The sequence below is a fragment of the Cokeromyces recurvatus genome (genome assembly GCF_025118155.1).
Source record: "Cokeromyces recurvatus strain NRRL 2243 chromosome Unknown BX663scaffold_49, whole genome shotgun sequence".
NCBI lineage: Eukaryota > Fungi > Mucoromycota > Mucoromycetes > Mucorales > Mucoraceae > Cokeromyces > Cokeromyces recurvatus.
The window spans coordinates 42,718-56,699 of record NW_026251435.1 but is presented as its reverse complement, the minus strand read 5'-3'; the positions used below and the strand labels follow the sequence as shown (position 1 = coordinate 56,699).

At 30.2% G+C, this 13,982-nt stretch overlaps 6 protein-coding genes across 6 annotated transcripts; 4 read left to right on the top strand and 2 right to left on the bottom strand.

The window, feature by feature from the left end:
* Window positions 1-5,111: 5,111 nt before the first annotated feature.
* On the top strand, window positions 5,112-5,796 carry BX663DRAFT_546876 (uncharacterized protein). The gene has a single exon (XM_051530979.1). The coding sequence runs from the start codon at window positions 5,167-5,169 to the stop codon at window positions 5,656-5,658; it is 492 nt and encodes a 163-aa protein (XP_051377808.1). The 5' UTR covers window positions 5,112-5,166; the 3' UTR covers window positions 5,659-5,796.
* A 1,373-nt stretch (window positions 5,797-7,169) lies between these two features.
* On the top strand, window positions 7,170-8,191 carry BX663DRAFT_420847 (uncharacterized protein; the record flags this gene model as incomplete). Its single annotated transcript, XM_051522403.1, has 2 exons — window positions 7,170-7,598; window positions 7,694-8,191. Coding segments are annotated over 2 exons (927 nt in total), but the record flags the coding sequence as incomplete, so codon positions are not given.
* A 378-nt stretch (window positions 8,192-8,569) lies between these two features.
* On the top strand, window positions 8,570-9,464 carry BX663DRAFT_556375 (Nse1 non-SMC component of SMC5-6 complex-domain-containing protein; the record flags this gene model as incomplete). The annotated part of the gene is made up of 3 exons (XM_051531713.1): window positions 8,570-8,687; window positions 8,742-8,938; window positions 9,021-9,464. The coding sequence occupies 3 exons, from the start codon at window positions 8,570-8,572 to the stop codon at window positions 9,462-9,464; spliced, it is 759 nt and encodes a 252-aa protein (XP_051377806.1).
* A 34-nt stretch (window positions 9,465-9,498) lies between these two features.
* Window positions 9,499-10,936, bottom strand: BX663DRAFT_533643 (DWNN domain-containing protein; the record flags this gene model as incomplete). Its single annotated transcript, XM_051530544.1, has 4 exons — window positions 9,499-10,037; window positions 10,116-10,285; window positions 10,339-10,681; window positions 10,762-10,936. The coding sequence occupies 4 exons, from the start codon at window positions 10,934-10,936 to the stop codon at window positions 9,499-9,501; spliced, it is 1,227 nt and encodes a 408-aa protein (XP_051377805.1).
* Window positions 10,937-11,106: 170 nt separating this feature from the next.
* Window positions 11,107-12,219, top strand: BX663DRAFT_556373 (2,3-diketo-5-methylthio-1-phosphopentane phosphatase; the record flags this gene model as incomplete). The annotated part of the gene is made up of 6 exons (XM_051531712.1): window positions 11,107-11,181; window positions 11,235-11,327; window positions 11,422-11,483; window positions 11,545-11,682; window positions 11,759-12,021; window positions 12,101-12,219. 6 exons carry the CDS (start codon window positions 11,107-11,109, stop codon window positions 12,217-12,219), a joined length of 750 nt encoding a protein of 249 aa, XP_051377804.1.
* Window positions 12,220-12,315: 96 nt separating this feature from the next.
* Window positions 12,316-13,916, bottom strand: BX663DRAFT_533641 (actin family; the record flags this gene model as incomplete). The annotated part of the gene is made up of 6 exons (XM_051530543.1): window positions 12,316-12,480; window positions 12,531-12,761; window positions 12,843-13,022; window positions 13,081-13,372; window positions 13,449-13,845; window positions 13,898-13,916. 6 exons carry the CDS (start codon window positions 13,914-13,916, stop codon window positions 12,316-12,318), a joined length of 1,284 nt encoding a protein of 427 aa, XP_051377803.1.
* Between the last annotated feature and the right edge of the window lie 66 nt (window positions 13,917-13,982).

Below are 13,982 nucleotides of genomic sequence, written 5' to 3'. Positions count from 1 at the left end.
AAGGTCAACTTATGTGTATATATCTTACCGTATAACTAACTAAATAATTTGCCTATGCAATGATTAACTGCTAATAATAACCAACTAATCAGGGACGTTTTGGACTTTTTTTTTCCCCCTAATAGTGATAATTTTCTAAGGTACTGGACACAAGAACTCTTAGTGCTCGACATATATTTTGGTCTTGCCAAGTCAGGTATTAGACTAAATGACTGTCAATGAGTCGAATAATGTATTATAATAGTAGATCCTTGTCATAAGGGCAAGTTCCGGCGTCAGACTGCAAAGGTGATCTACTCAGAATAAGATAGATGCTGTTTATATAAAGAAAGTAGTAATACTGGTTGACGATGTAGCCATCTACAAGAAATATTTTGAGATTATGCTTTGCTATTTTATTCATTTGCCTATATATCTAAATGTCTTCTAGTTGGTCTTTAGAGTTTTATCTATTGCTTTCATATTTATAATTATAATTTCAGTTTAATTTAAAACTGTAACAGCGAAAAAAAAAATGTAGAAAGCTAATTATCAACTAGATTGAATATTATTCTTACAAAGCATCAATATAATAGGAAAATGAGCTAAAGCAAGGCAAATTGGAAGTAATACTTTTTTTTTTAAAAAAAAAAAAAAAAAAAAAAAAAGAGGTGTTATAGAAAAAATAATAATAGCAATAATGGAAAATTATTCAAGGAATATACTATTCTTACTTGACAAAAAGAGTCTTTGGTTTATAATATTTTAAAGACAAACATGCTACCTTTAGCTTATTAACGAACAAAAAAAAAATCAATCTTTTGTCACTTTATAATTTCAGCAGAATTTACCAATTTCGTCTCTTTCATGAAATATGGAGATTTGATCTCACAAAGAAAAGATAGCCTTCGATAAATTATTTGCTTCGACACAAAGTAAGATATTTAGTATACGACTATGACTGTCTCTTCTCTAACGAGAACCAGATGATTACTCTGAGCTGCTATATGTATATATAATATATCAGAATATACACATGCATAAAATATATTGCAGTTTACCCTTTTAAGATTGTATGACTTCAAATAGGGAAGAAAAAGGACAAACTGCAGATTCAACCATCATACTGTTAAATAATGTCTCTCTTAATTTATCTACATCATGTTCTTGAATGTTTGTTAAGCTAAAAATTAATACAATTAGATCAGCCAAGATATCAACTATATTACTAAAAGAAAAGCAAATAAATTACATGTCTATCATTGCCTTTGCCACATGCCTAGATTCTGAGGATTGTTGAAGCTAAGTAGTAACATCTTGGATACCTTCATCTACGTTATTTCTGAATTTTTTTTAATGATTTTAATCATAAATATTTGTATAATATATAATATAAATACTACTTTTGATATATTAATTATATTATTTGAAAATTCATATATTTCTTCGTAGTATAAATATGAATGGAGAGCATTTCCTTCAGCTATATTCCAGTCGTCTTCATTTATTTAATACAACGTATGTGTCATCAGACATAAACGTAATTGTTCCATTAGCAGCCCAGTATTATTAGATTAGATAATTGTTAATTACAATAACTGTTCACAAAATTATGGTTCTTCATAAATATTCGACGGCTTTTTTTTAATTTGTATTTTTTTTTTTTTTTTTGAATTGAGTTTCTTTGAAAGGCATAGAATTTAAAATATAAATTATCTCCATTTGGTAACATCCGTTATATGAATACATGAAAGAATTAAAATAGTGAACAGAAGAAGAAAATAATAATTCATATATCTATATTATTACATTCTGTGTATTCTCATCACTGATTGCATGACCTTCATCACCATCCAAATATTCTAAAGTAGCTTCCTTTCCTGTTTCAAATCTTTTAGATGAACTTGCTGCACTTTCAAAAAAAAAAAAAAAAAAAAAAAAAAAAAAAAAAAACATCTTTTAATGTTCTTTTACTTGATGAAATTTCTATATATCAAATAGCTGTTATTTCAGTATTTTTATACTGGCTAAGCAGAATTAAGACATTCTTCATTAATGTACATGATTTGTTTTCTTCTTTATATATCATTTTTATAGTCTAACAATGATTCTGTAAAGCTCCAATTCTAATATGGGAACAGAGATAAAATCCCTTTTTTGAATATATTTAAAGGATTACGTCCAGAATATAATATAGTTGAATATAATGTTATAAAACAATGCATTATCTAGTTTGAACCTTCTTTATACTAATATAAGGTATTAAAAATTTAATACAATATGAAAAAATCTAGTAGGCGCTTGCCATAGATGTAAAAATAAATGTGTTATAAGATCCCTTCTGAATTTTCCAAAGTCATTGCAGAAGCAGGTTTGTGATGATTGTTTAAAAACAATATCTTTTGAAATATAGTAGGTTTCCTGGTATATGTTGTTCTGGATTAATCGTTTTGGAATATGTAGATAAAAAACATGTGATTTTAAATACGATGTATCCATACCTGCTTACCACTTTTTTTTTTTTTTTTTTTTTTTTTTTTTTTTTTTTTTTTTTTTTTAATTTGGCTTCTTGATTTGAAAATTTTACTTACTATAGTCGCAATATATCAACAAAGCAACCAAAACCTGCCAATTAAGTGTCGGAATACTGCTAATTGGAAAGGCGGGCTTCCACCGTTTGTAATTCTATAAATTATCCTCTGGGATTACAAAATGTGTCAATTCAGGTTTTTAAATTGTCCTTTTAGGTCTGAGAAATTTCTACATCATTTGGAGTTGGAGACGCTGTATAAAATCGCTTTCCGCCTCTCTACCATTCCTACCAAATTTTTGTTTTATTTGGAAAATACCATAAAACTAGATACCTTCCAATATTATATTTTTCAACACTCAGTAATATTGTTATTAGTTAAGCCGTTTAATAACTCCCAAAACAATATCATTAATTAGATTTTGTAATTCGTATAACAAAGCTTCTATACTAGCACTTTCTCCTGAACAAATGAATGAGCTGGGTACTGTCTTTGATTCTGTCCTTAAATAGATAGTTTGTCCTAGATGTGACAGTATCATTATTATTTGTTTTAAATGATGCACCTAACAAGACCCCGATAAAAGTTAATTCTTTTATATTAGTTGTAATAAGATATTTAAGGTGTTTGAAATATCTGATACTATCGACCAAAGCACTTCACTATCTACTTCTGTTAGTTAATTGACAGTATCACCAAATTTGGCAACTGTAGAAATTTTTGGAAGGGGCTTTCTCATTATTATTAATTATTTCGCTAATCTGCTCCTAACATATTAGCAAATGATTCATCGATCATTAAAAGAACTCCAAGATACTACTCAACTACTTACTTTTAAGCTTGCTAAAGCTAAAAAAAAAATATTAACTTAATACTAAACTTGAAATCTTACAAAAAGCAAATATCTACCACTGTCAAAACTATAAGCGGATTCCTACCTCTTATTTAAGTATCTTTCACAACCCAATTTCCTTCAGCGTCTTCACATAAGCCTGTACAATTACAAACTTTCAATTATGCTGTTTTCTTGACACGATAAAAATTTCATCAACAACAACGAGTATTTGCTGCTGAATTCTCTTAAGCACCGCCCTCAAAATTAGGGGTTCCAGTTCCTATATGTTCCTACTAAAGCCGCAACCTTTTAACTGACAACCACTTTTAACGATTCAGTCTAACCAACATTTAATTTACCTGCTTTCTTTATGTCCATGTTATGACCCTAATAATATATTCTTAGTTATTAAAATCTTTATTTAGCCTCTGTAAAGGTCATAGTTATTCTTTACGTTACAGATAAAACTGACAAAAATTTGTTATATTCGTTCCTGGACCTCTGTCCAAATCTTACAGTCTTTACAACATTCAGCTATCTAAGGATGGTTGTTTTTTCTTACTCCAGAATACTTATCAAGACCAGACCAACAGGTTTTTAGATTTGTATATTCTTGTTTAAAAAGACTTTATCTTCAATAAACTAAATTACTTTGACTGATGTCAACAAATCTAAATTTGATAAACTAACCAACCACCCGTTTCTACTATACATAAATCACACATTCATAATTAAAGTATGGTTTGGCTATCAACACATTTAATTTCAAAACTACCAAAACCCTTAAAGATTATTGTCGGAATAGCCGTCTCTGTCATATAGTTAGTGATCACTCTATATCCCCACCATACAAGAACATAGAGATATATTACAAGCTCAGTTTATTTTATTTTTTGATATCGTGCCCTTCCCGATATTGTAAAGTTAATACTTTAACTTTAAGCTCTCTGAAAATCGCTGAAAATGGTACTGCCTTTCAAAACGATGAATTCCTTCCATTAAAAAAAATTGATAGAGTTCTTTTTGAACATATTCGTTCTACTTTCCTTCTTGGCAACTTAAATAAAAGACGTTCTGCTCATTTTTCCAAATACGTGTCTGCATAAATGATTGATCCTATTCTTTGGTTGCCTATGACACGATCTGTTCGAAGTCAGTGTCTCTATTAGTTACCGTACAGTCGTTTATTGACTAGTTTTTTTTTCCCCCGCCCTGATCAACTATTTAGTAGGACTCATTCAATATTTCGTCTCCATTTGCGCAAATGCCACAAACAATTGAAATACCTCTGTCTTCCTCTTTAATAAACTTCCAAATATATATACATATATATATATATATATATATTTATAGGTATATATTCTGCCACAATGTCAGTCTCTCTATAGTTTGTACGTTGAGTTTCCATGAATTCCATATTACATGAGATGAGTTATTTAGTTGCTATCTCTAATCTAGGTTTACTTCTGAGAGGTAAGTTACCTTAAACCCTCTTCTATAATTGTCTTCCTTTCTTTTTATAAACTGATCTTTTATTTTATTTATTTATTTTAAACTGATTATGGCAATTCAGTAATTATATTAGCTACTTGCCTATTGGTCAATTTAATTTAGTCGTAAGAATAAATCTTTTTTCTACAAATTAAACTTTGCCTTTTTAGAAACATTGTTTTAAACTCCCAAAGCTCAAAAATCATCAGCATCATAATCAGCATTATAATAGAGCTTGTAAATATAAAAGCGAAGCAATAAAATCAATTTTTGTTCTTCTCTTCAATTGCCTTTTTTATTTTTATTTTTATTTTTCCTTAATTATATATTATGAACTCTGACCATAAAGAAGAGTATTTTGGTTCACAATCATCATCATCATCTTCTTCTTCTCCTTACTATAAAAGAAGTAATTTATTGCCTTCTTCATCAGCGACTACCTTCCGAGAAAAATATAATAAACGCTTTGGTCGAAAGAGATCATCATCTTATACTTCACTTGATGATAAACAGCAGCAGAAATATAATTCTTCATGGGATCAACCTTCTATAAAGGCAACAAGCCTTATTTCTTCAGTGGTGTCACCGTTTTCAAGGGAGAAGAAGATTCCAAAGAGATCAAGCTTTTTACATTCAGACCAGTTAGTGAGGGATTCCTATTTTGATGATGAAGAAGAAGAAGAAGAAGAAGAAAGATATTCAGACTATATAGAAGATGAAAATGCATATCTAACTCAGCATATCAACAGAGAAGACTCAACTAAAGGATCTATATCTTGGAGATCAAGTGTCTGGAGAGTCATTAGAGTGAAAAGTCGATAAAACATGATTTACAAAAAAAAAAAAGTTATATAGTATAATTGTGTTGTTTATAGTTTTCTGGATTGTTTGTTATGTATATCATCCATTGATAAATTCATGTCTTTATACGAGTTTTTTTTTTTTTTTTTTTATTAGCTGATATTTATTAATGTATATTTATAGAATTAAATAGTCAATAAATTGTTTAAAATTTAAATTGGCATATTTGGACAGTAAAGAAAAAATCCCTTTTTTTTTCTTTTAGAACAAATAGCTTATCTTTTTTTTTTTTTTTTTTTTTTAATAATTAACATACATGCATATTTATGTAGCAATATAATCAAGTATACTTCTTTTTTTTTTTTTTAAAAAAAAAAGAATGCATCATATAAAAATGCTTTCTTCAAGTTTATCGCTGTATCAAATTTTATTTAACTTAAGCTTTTATGCAAAAAAGCGCCCCCCCCAAAGCTATCTATGCCTGGTCTATTGTATATGTATAAAAGTGAACATTAAATGCTATTACATGTTACAATCATTTATACAAATATGTATGCTTAAAAAAAACACATTTTTATATATGGAATAGACACAACAGGTTATTACTAGAAATGTACCAAACATGACTTGACTGCGTTTTCTTCACCTGTTTATCATGAAAAGATTAAAATCTGAATAAATAGAATAACCCAAATAAGCTTTATTTTATATATGCATTAACTATAAAAGGTATTGTATTACACAAAATCAACTATGGGCATTAAATTCTAATTGGGTATTTGACTAAGATTGTTAATAACTATTAATTAAGCCAAATTATAACATAGAATAAGAAGTACGTCCAAAATTATTCTATATGTCAAGTTAATATCTTAATTGATAAGCCATTCATATGATAGCATTTATGGGTCTAGGTATCACCTATAATACAGCATTTTATGTATCTAGAATAATTTCGATATTATACATATAGATTTATATGGTTTCTATTGTTATACATGTTAGTGCTATTTATAACCTACTATCCAATACACTAAAACATGATATAAATCAACGATCAATAAATGTAAAGAGTGTCGAATACATTTAAGCCTTTTTATTCTATTATCAATTTGATTGTATGTCGGAAGCACAACCATTTTTTTTTTGTGAATATAAAACACTGCATGTCCCCAAAGCAAACTTTATTTTTTACTAATTTCTCCTTTTTTTTTTCTCTATTTTCTCCTTACACACATATGATGATAGAATGATTTTTTTACCCCTTGTTTTTTTTTTTTCGGCTTATGTTATTGTTTTGTCTCAGCCTCTCGAATTTTGATCTCTTTTACTATAAAAGCATAAAATTAATTACCATTATTCTCTTCTTTTCTTTTCTCTCTTTTTTTTTGTTTCTTTATCTTTTCTTTATTTTTTCCTAATATCGTGCAGGTTCACGTTATTTATTACACAGCAAAGTAACTTATTAGTGTTTCATTCCCTATTTATCAAACATTCATTTTATAAAGATGCGCACACCTTATTTAGCTGGTACTTCATCAAGAAAGAGAACACATTTAAAGCCAAGCCAAGTAGCTATACTTCAAGAAACATTTGTGTCCAACACACTTCCGGACGCTAATCATCGATGTAGACTTGCCCTAGAGCTGGGTGTGAGTGAACGGACTATTCAGATCTGGTTCCAAAACCGAAGGGCAAAAGCTCGTAAATTAGAATCAGTTGGTACTTTAGTATCTAATGTTAGAACAGGTTGGGTTGATATACCTTCAAAACAAATGAACAACAATACTACCTTTAGGACTTGTATGACTCCTGAATACTTTGAAGCTGACACTATGATTAAACGCCGACCACGATCTAGTTCTAAACCAGAAAGAGCAACTTCATTCTCATTATTACCTCAAAGGGCTATGTCTGAGAGTCAAGTTGGGAAAAATAAAATGATAGAACAAGAAAGTAAGGTTTTATATACAAATTAAGTAAATCTTTATTTATTTATTATTTATTTATTTATTTATTTGTTTATTTATTTATTTATAATTTATTAGATAATCAGCAAAAGTCACTCATTTCATTCACTGTTGAAGGTATACATGTCGGTACATGGACAAGGTTCAGTAGGCGTACTACTACTACTACTACTACTACTACTACAAATGAATGGGATCTCTTTTGCTTCAGTGATATTATCCAGCAACAATTGATTTGGCAAATACATGACGGCGGCCATCAATTCAGAATTGAGGTTGCCTTTGACAATATACAAGAAATTAAATTAGGTCAACGACAACTCTATTTCGAGATCAAGTCGCCTGCATTAGTATCATTTTCTATGCTTAGAAATAATGTTGATTCTGATTGGGTTAGATGTAATGACTTTACTGAAAACCAACAAGCAAGTGACTCTCAATCACATACCCTTCAAGGTTCTGATGAGTTACTGCGACAATCCTTATTAGAGCTTATGGCACAAGCCCCAGAATTGGCTTCAAAATTAGTGATTGCACAGCCAAGTTATCGTGACTTGACAATCTCGCCTTTAACTACACCTGAACCTTATCAATGTTTTACTACTAATAATAGTTGCTGGATGATAGATGATCCAACTAATAAACCTAATTGGATTGCATCATATCCCTTTCAGCAGCATCAAAATCAACAGAATCATTCTTTTAACACACCATGGGCTTATTTTAATATGTTTCAACAACCAGGTCAAATTAAAAATCAAGTATTAGTTAATCATAACACAACAGCTCAAAGTAATACGACTTTAAACACTTGTATTTAAAAAAAAAAAAAAAAATACCAGAAAAAAAAAGCTTTAGGCTTATCTGCTATTTAAACTTATTGAATAAATTACATGCATTTCGATTTTTTTTTTTTTCCTCTTTAATTACTTTCCGTTTTTTTTTTTTTTTTCTTTCTTAGAATGGATAATACATACAATGATTCACATCGATTATTTATACAATCCATGTTTTCAAAACGAATCATTACCGAAGATGATGCTTTAAAACTTTATGATCAAGTATGCGAACTAACAGGACGTAAATATATACAATCGATGAAACTCGAATAACATCTAATTTGACAATTGATAGTCCCTGCCACTGAAGATTATCCATTATTTATTTCATCCTTAAACGAAGAGTTAGCAGAATTGGATTATTCACTAAGAATATCGCATGACGAACGTGATGGGATTGCTTATTTGACGTTAGTTAATGTCAAACAGGATCCAGTAACTGAATTAGCAACAACATTTACACCCATCGAAATAAGTTACATTCGAGAATTAGTAAACATGGATTTAAATTATTTTTAATTCGATAACTAATTTTTTTCTTTCTTTCTTTCTTTCTTTCTTTCCTTTTTACTAGTTTGAAAAGATTATTACAGCAGATAATGAGAATTTTGCACTTTCAACAAGAGCAGCTATTAATCTAGGCCACAGTGTCGAATCACGATTAACACTTAAAGACACACAAGACATTTTGGATCGTCTAGTTCAAGATCGTTGGATTGCAATGGAAGAAAAGGGGGTTTATTATCTTGATACACGTGCTATTGCTGAACTACAATCCTACTTTCGTGAACAATATAGTGACATTGTTAAAGAATGTACAACTTGCTTAGACTTCATTACAATGGGTGAACGATGTGAGGTTGAGGAATGTCCTGTGCGTCTTCACAAGTATTGTGCAGATAAACTATTTGCCAACAAGAATAATCCTTGTTGCCCTCAATGTTCAACACGATGGAATAGATCAAATACATTTGGACTAGGTCTACCTGATGACACTACGGATTTTAGTGATGATTAAAAAATAAAATAAATTATACAGCAATAAATATTTATTATTCTTTATTAGCATTGTAATTATGAGCAAATTTCCTGACATAATTATCTACACATTCTCTCACATCAATATTAGGAATAAGACCATCCAACCCATTTTGGATGGTTTGTTCACAAGATTGGCAGGCAAAGTTATGTTCCATAAGATGAACACGTATACATTCATCACAAAAACTTGTCCCACAACAAGGCGTAATAGTTGCTTCCCTTAATAGGCCCTGACAAATAGGACAGGCTAAATAAGAGGGCACAGGAATTGAATCATACCAGTCCATTAAATCGCCTACAGCAGAGGTTCCGAGACCTAGTGTAGTGGCTGCCTTTGCAACATGTTTGTCCCAAGTGGATGAATCTGCTTGTGCAACAACAATGTCACCCTTTGGTGTGACCATGAGTCCACCCGTTCCTGCCTTAACAGCATTTTTAGGCTCTTCTATGACTTTAAGAAAGCTTCTTGGGATACCTGTAGTTCGTTTAATTCTAGGATGTCTGTCATAGTCTTTATCTCCATTTGTTGGGCATTGGTTGATATAATGACCTAATATATAGAGTGAGTGAGTGAGTGAATGCGTATGTGTTTTTTTTTTTTAGTTTTGTTCTCTCGTCTATAAATTACCTTTTTGTCCACATCTATAGCATACATAAGTAGGTGGTGGCACTCTTTGTGGTTGAGGCGTTTGTCCTTCTTTATTTTCTGTAGAATGAGTTGTCGTAGTTGAAGGATGATAGCCACCTCTTCCACGTCTATTATCTCCTCCACGGTTATTATAAGGTATATATTGTTGCCTAAATAAAAATAAATTAATCTTTATTCCGAAAATTAAAATAAAATAACATACTCTGCTAATCGTTCTTGCATTGCACCCCATTGGTCTGTTGTTTGTTGAAACATAGCTTGAATACGAGCTTCTTCAGAATCATCTTCTACTTTATTTTTTTCTTCCGTAGTTTTCTCTTCTGTCGCCTTTGGTATAGCCTGTTTTTGAGCATTCAATACCAAATTTCTATTATTACTTATATTATAATGCGGTGTTGGTGTTGGTTTCGACACGCCTTTACCGTCTGTTGGCAGAACACCTAGGACATACCGTTGTGCAGTTCCTTTACCTGGTCTCGCAGCTGGTAATCTTCTTACAATGACTGAAGTATTTCTTGGTACAATAAATGTATCATCCTTATATTCTACATGTACACATTAGTATGTTGTAATTTATAAAGACGTATGCTTTATGTTTTTTTTTTAAAAAAAAAAAAAAAGAAACCTTCATCTGTTTGGGCATTATAAACGGCAAGATCAAAATCAGTCCCTTTTCCAAATTTCTTTGCACGAATAATTTCGCGCTTCAAATCGAAAACGGTTGCTCCAGGTCCATCGAATGTAAATACGTCATAATCGGAATCTTTAGCTGATCTAAGTTTATAATAAATTACAGACATAATTAAGAAGAAAAGATAGAATTTTATTAAGCATAATCAAATAATATGTATAATTTTTTTTTATTGGGACTGACAATTTATATTCACATAAAAAAAAAGTTAAAAAAAAAAGTTAAAAAAAAAATATATTTATTTTATTTTTTATCAGAAAAAAAAAATACTTCTTTGACATGTCAAATTACGATACGGTTATTCTCGATATTGAAGGGACCATTACCCCCATTACTTTTGTTAAAGAAACTTTGGTAAAGAATATATAAATAACAAGAGATATTTATATGCTTATATTATAAATCAGTTTCCTTATGTTACCTCGGGCTTGTCTGCCTTTTTAGATAGAACTTGGAATTCAGAGGATTTAAAAAAACAAATTGAATTACTTCGTGTTCAGGTTAGTAATGCAATAATAATCAGAAATATAATATTACTTATATACTTTTCTTCTTTTTTTTTTTCTAAAAAAAAATAAATAAATAAATAAAAAGGCTAAAAAAGATGTAGAAGACAAAATTCCTCAAGCCATTTTAATTCCTACAGAGACAGAAGCGTAAGTTTTAGCCTTACTGATATATAGGATAAATTTTTGACTTACCTTTTTTTTTACACAGTTCCTCTGAAGAAATTAAGGCTGCAGTTACAGAAACAATTGCTTGGCAAATGCAAATGGATCGTAAAATTGGGGCACTTAAATCATTTCAAGGATACATGTGGAAAGAGGGTTATGAATCTGGAATTCTCTGTGGCGTGTAAATATATAAATATATTTATATGTATATTATTTCCGTATGTAAGTTGTTATCTGATTTTATTCTATTTTTTTAGTGTTTATGACGATGTTACGCCTGTATTAGATAAATGGAAGGCAGAAGGGAAAAAAATTTACATTTATTCATCTGGTAGTGTTCCAGCCCAAAAATTGTTGGTTGGATATTCAACAAAGGGTGACTTGACATCTTACTTTTCGGGATATTTTGATACAAATGTTGGATTGAAGACAGAAACCGAATCTTATAGAAATATTGCAAAGCAAATTGGCAAAGAAAATGAGACAAGTAGCATTTTGTTCGTTACTGATAATATTAAAGGTTTGTAATGCAAACATGAATTTATGAATTTTGTATATCTAAAGAGAAAGTGTATGTATTTTTTTTTTTTTTTAAATAGAAATCTTTGCTGCTAAAGAAGCAGGATATCAAGTAATCATTTCAGATCGTCCAGGTAATTCACCTTTGGGCCCCGAAAGTAAAGAATTTAAAATCATTACTTCTTTTGATCAAATTTAATGAAATAAAGGGATATCCATTTAGACTTTTTTTTTTCTAAATTTATTTATATTAAGCAAAAAATAATAACAAGTAATATAATCAATAATCAAAATCCTATTGACATTTAGTTTCAATTATGGAAGGTCCAACTTCTTCATATTCCTTCTTTGTAATCCATAGTTGATTGAATGTCTCTGAAGAGGCTAAAATAGATCCTCCTAACCAACTACTACTCTTGCGTTCAATTTGATTACCAAATGCATGAACTTTTACTTTACTCTATATAATACATTAGTCGTTACAGCCATAGAGATCTATTACTTACTTACACCAGGAACCATCATTGGTAATTCGTTACTTAGTCTTTCTGTAAATCCAGGGAAAAGTGTATTTCCACCTGTGACGATGACATTATTAAAAAGTAAGGGACGTAAATCAATATCGCAAGCACTAATAGAGTTGAATACCAACTGAGAAACACTGACAGTATGTTGAAGTTGATTTTTGGTGATACCTAGTGAAGGAATTGGCTGTGTCTCTTTACCAGGTTCAATAGGTGGCTATTAAAAGAAAATTTGAGTATATTTTTTATACAGATAGGTATATACGTAAATATCCCTTCCTCACTTTGTTAAACTCACCACTCGAATATAACTTGGATTAAACATAATCTCTGGTATTCTATAACGTTCAGCTCCAAATGAATTATTAAAACCATCTGGAAATTCAAATGGCTTCTGAGGTCTTTGTGACATTAAATTTTCATCATACGAAATTTCTGATACTTGAGATACTGTTTCTTTAAATTCATGAATAGTTTTCTATTAAACAGAATTAATAAGGAAAATAATCTTCTCTTCCATACAAATTTCATTATACCGAAATGTGATATTCTTCAAAACTTGTTGTTGTGTTGGGTCTATCACGTAATTTAATTTGAGGTAATTCACCTGCAGCAATAGATTTTTTACTAGCAATTTTATAAAGAGGTGTCACATTGTAATGTAATTCATTCTTTAAATATTCTCTCATTTGTTGAGTCAAGATGTCTCCGCCAATGGGTTGATGAAGTATACCCTTTTTTAATACATATCCGTCATAAACAGGAATAGCACTTGTGATACTTCCTCCAGAATCTAACACTAAACCAGTTGCTCTACCTACTGAAAAACTACAGTAGAATAAGTTTTACTTTTATTAGCTATGAAAAAAAAAAAAAAAAAAAAAAGAGAAAGAGAGATTCTTACGCTGTCATAACTGCATCCTTTGCTACATAAAAAGCAGGTACATCAAAATTTTCAAAAGCTAACTGCATCATCTTTTCACGATTTTCTGGTGTGTTCCAAGCAGGCTCGGTGCATAATAAAGGATGTTCTGAAGATTGAACTCTCAACATATCATTGTAAGCAGCTTGCCAAATATGTTCTACTGCCTCCCAATCATTAATAAGACCATTCTGCATTGGATTCTTAATTTCTACATTGGGTCTCCAAATGTTCAGTTGAGTGTCGCCAAAGTAATATTGATTGGTGGTTGGATCAAATCCATATGATGTTGGGAATGTGGCTTTGGGCGCGTCTTCTCCAGCAAAGCCTACACGTGTTGATGTAGATCCCATATCAAACACAAGCGCGTTTACTTCATCTATTTATAAATTGTGAATATTTTGTATATTATGCTTGAATGGCGATTTTACCTCCACCATAAGTAACCATTTATTTTATTTTATTTTTTAATATATTATTTAAAATAATACAAGTCAACAAATAATGAAATGTGTG

What these genes read in the sequence shown, in the direction of transcription:
- BX663DRAFT_546876 (XM_051530979.1), top strand. Translation starts at nt 5,167, where the DNA reads ATGAACTCTGACCATAAAGAAGAGTATTTTGGTTCACAATCATCATCA.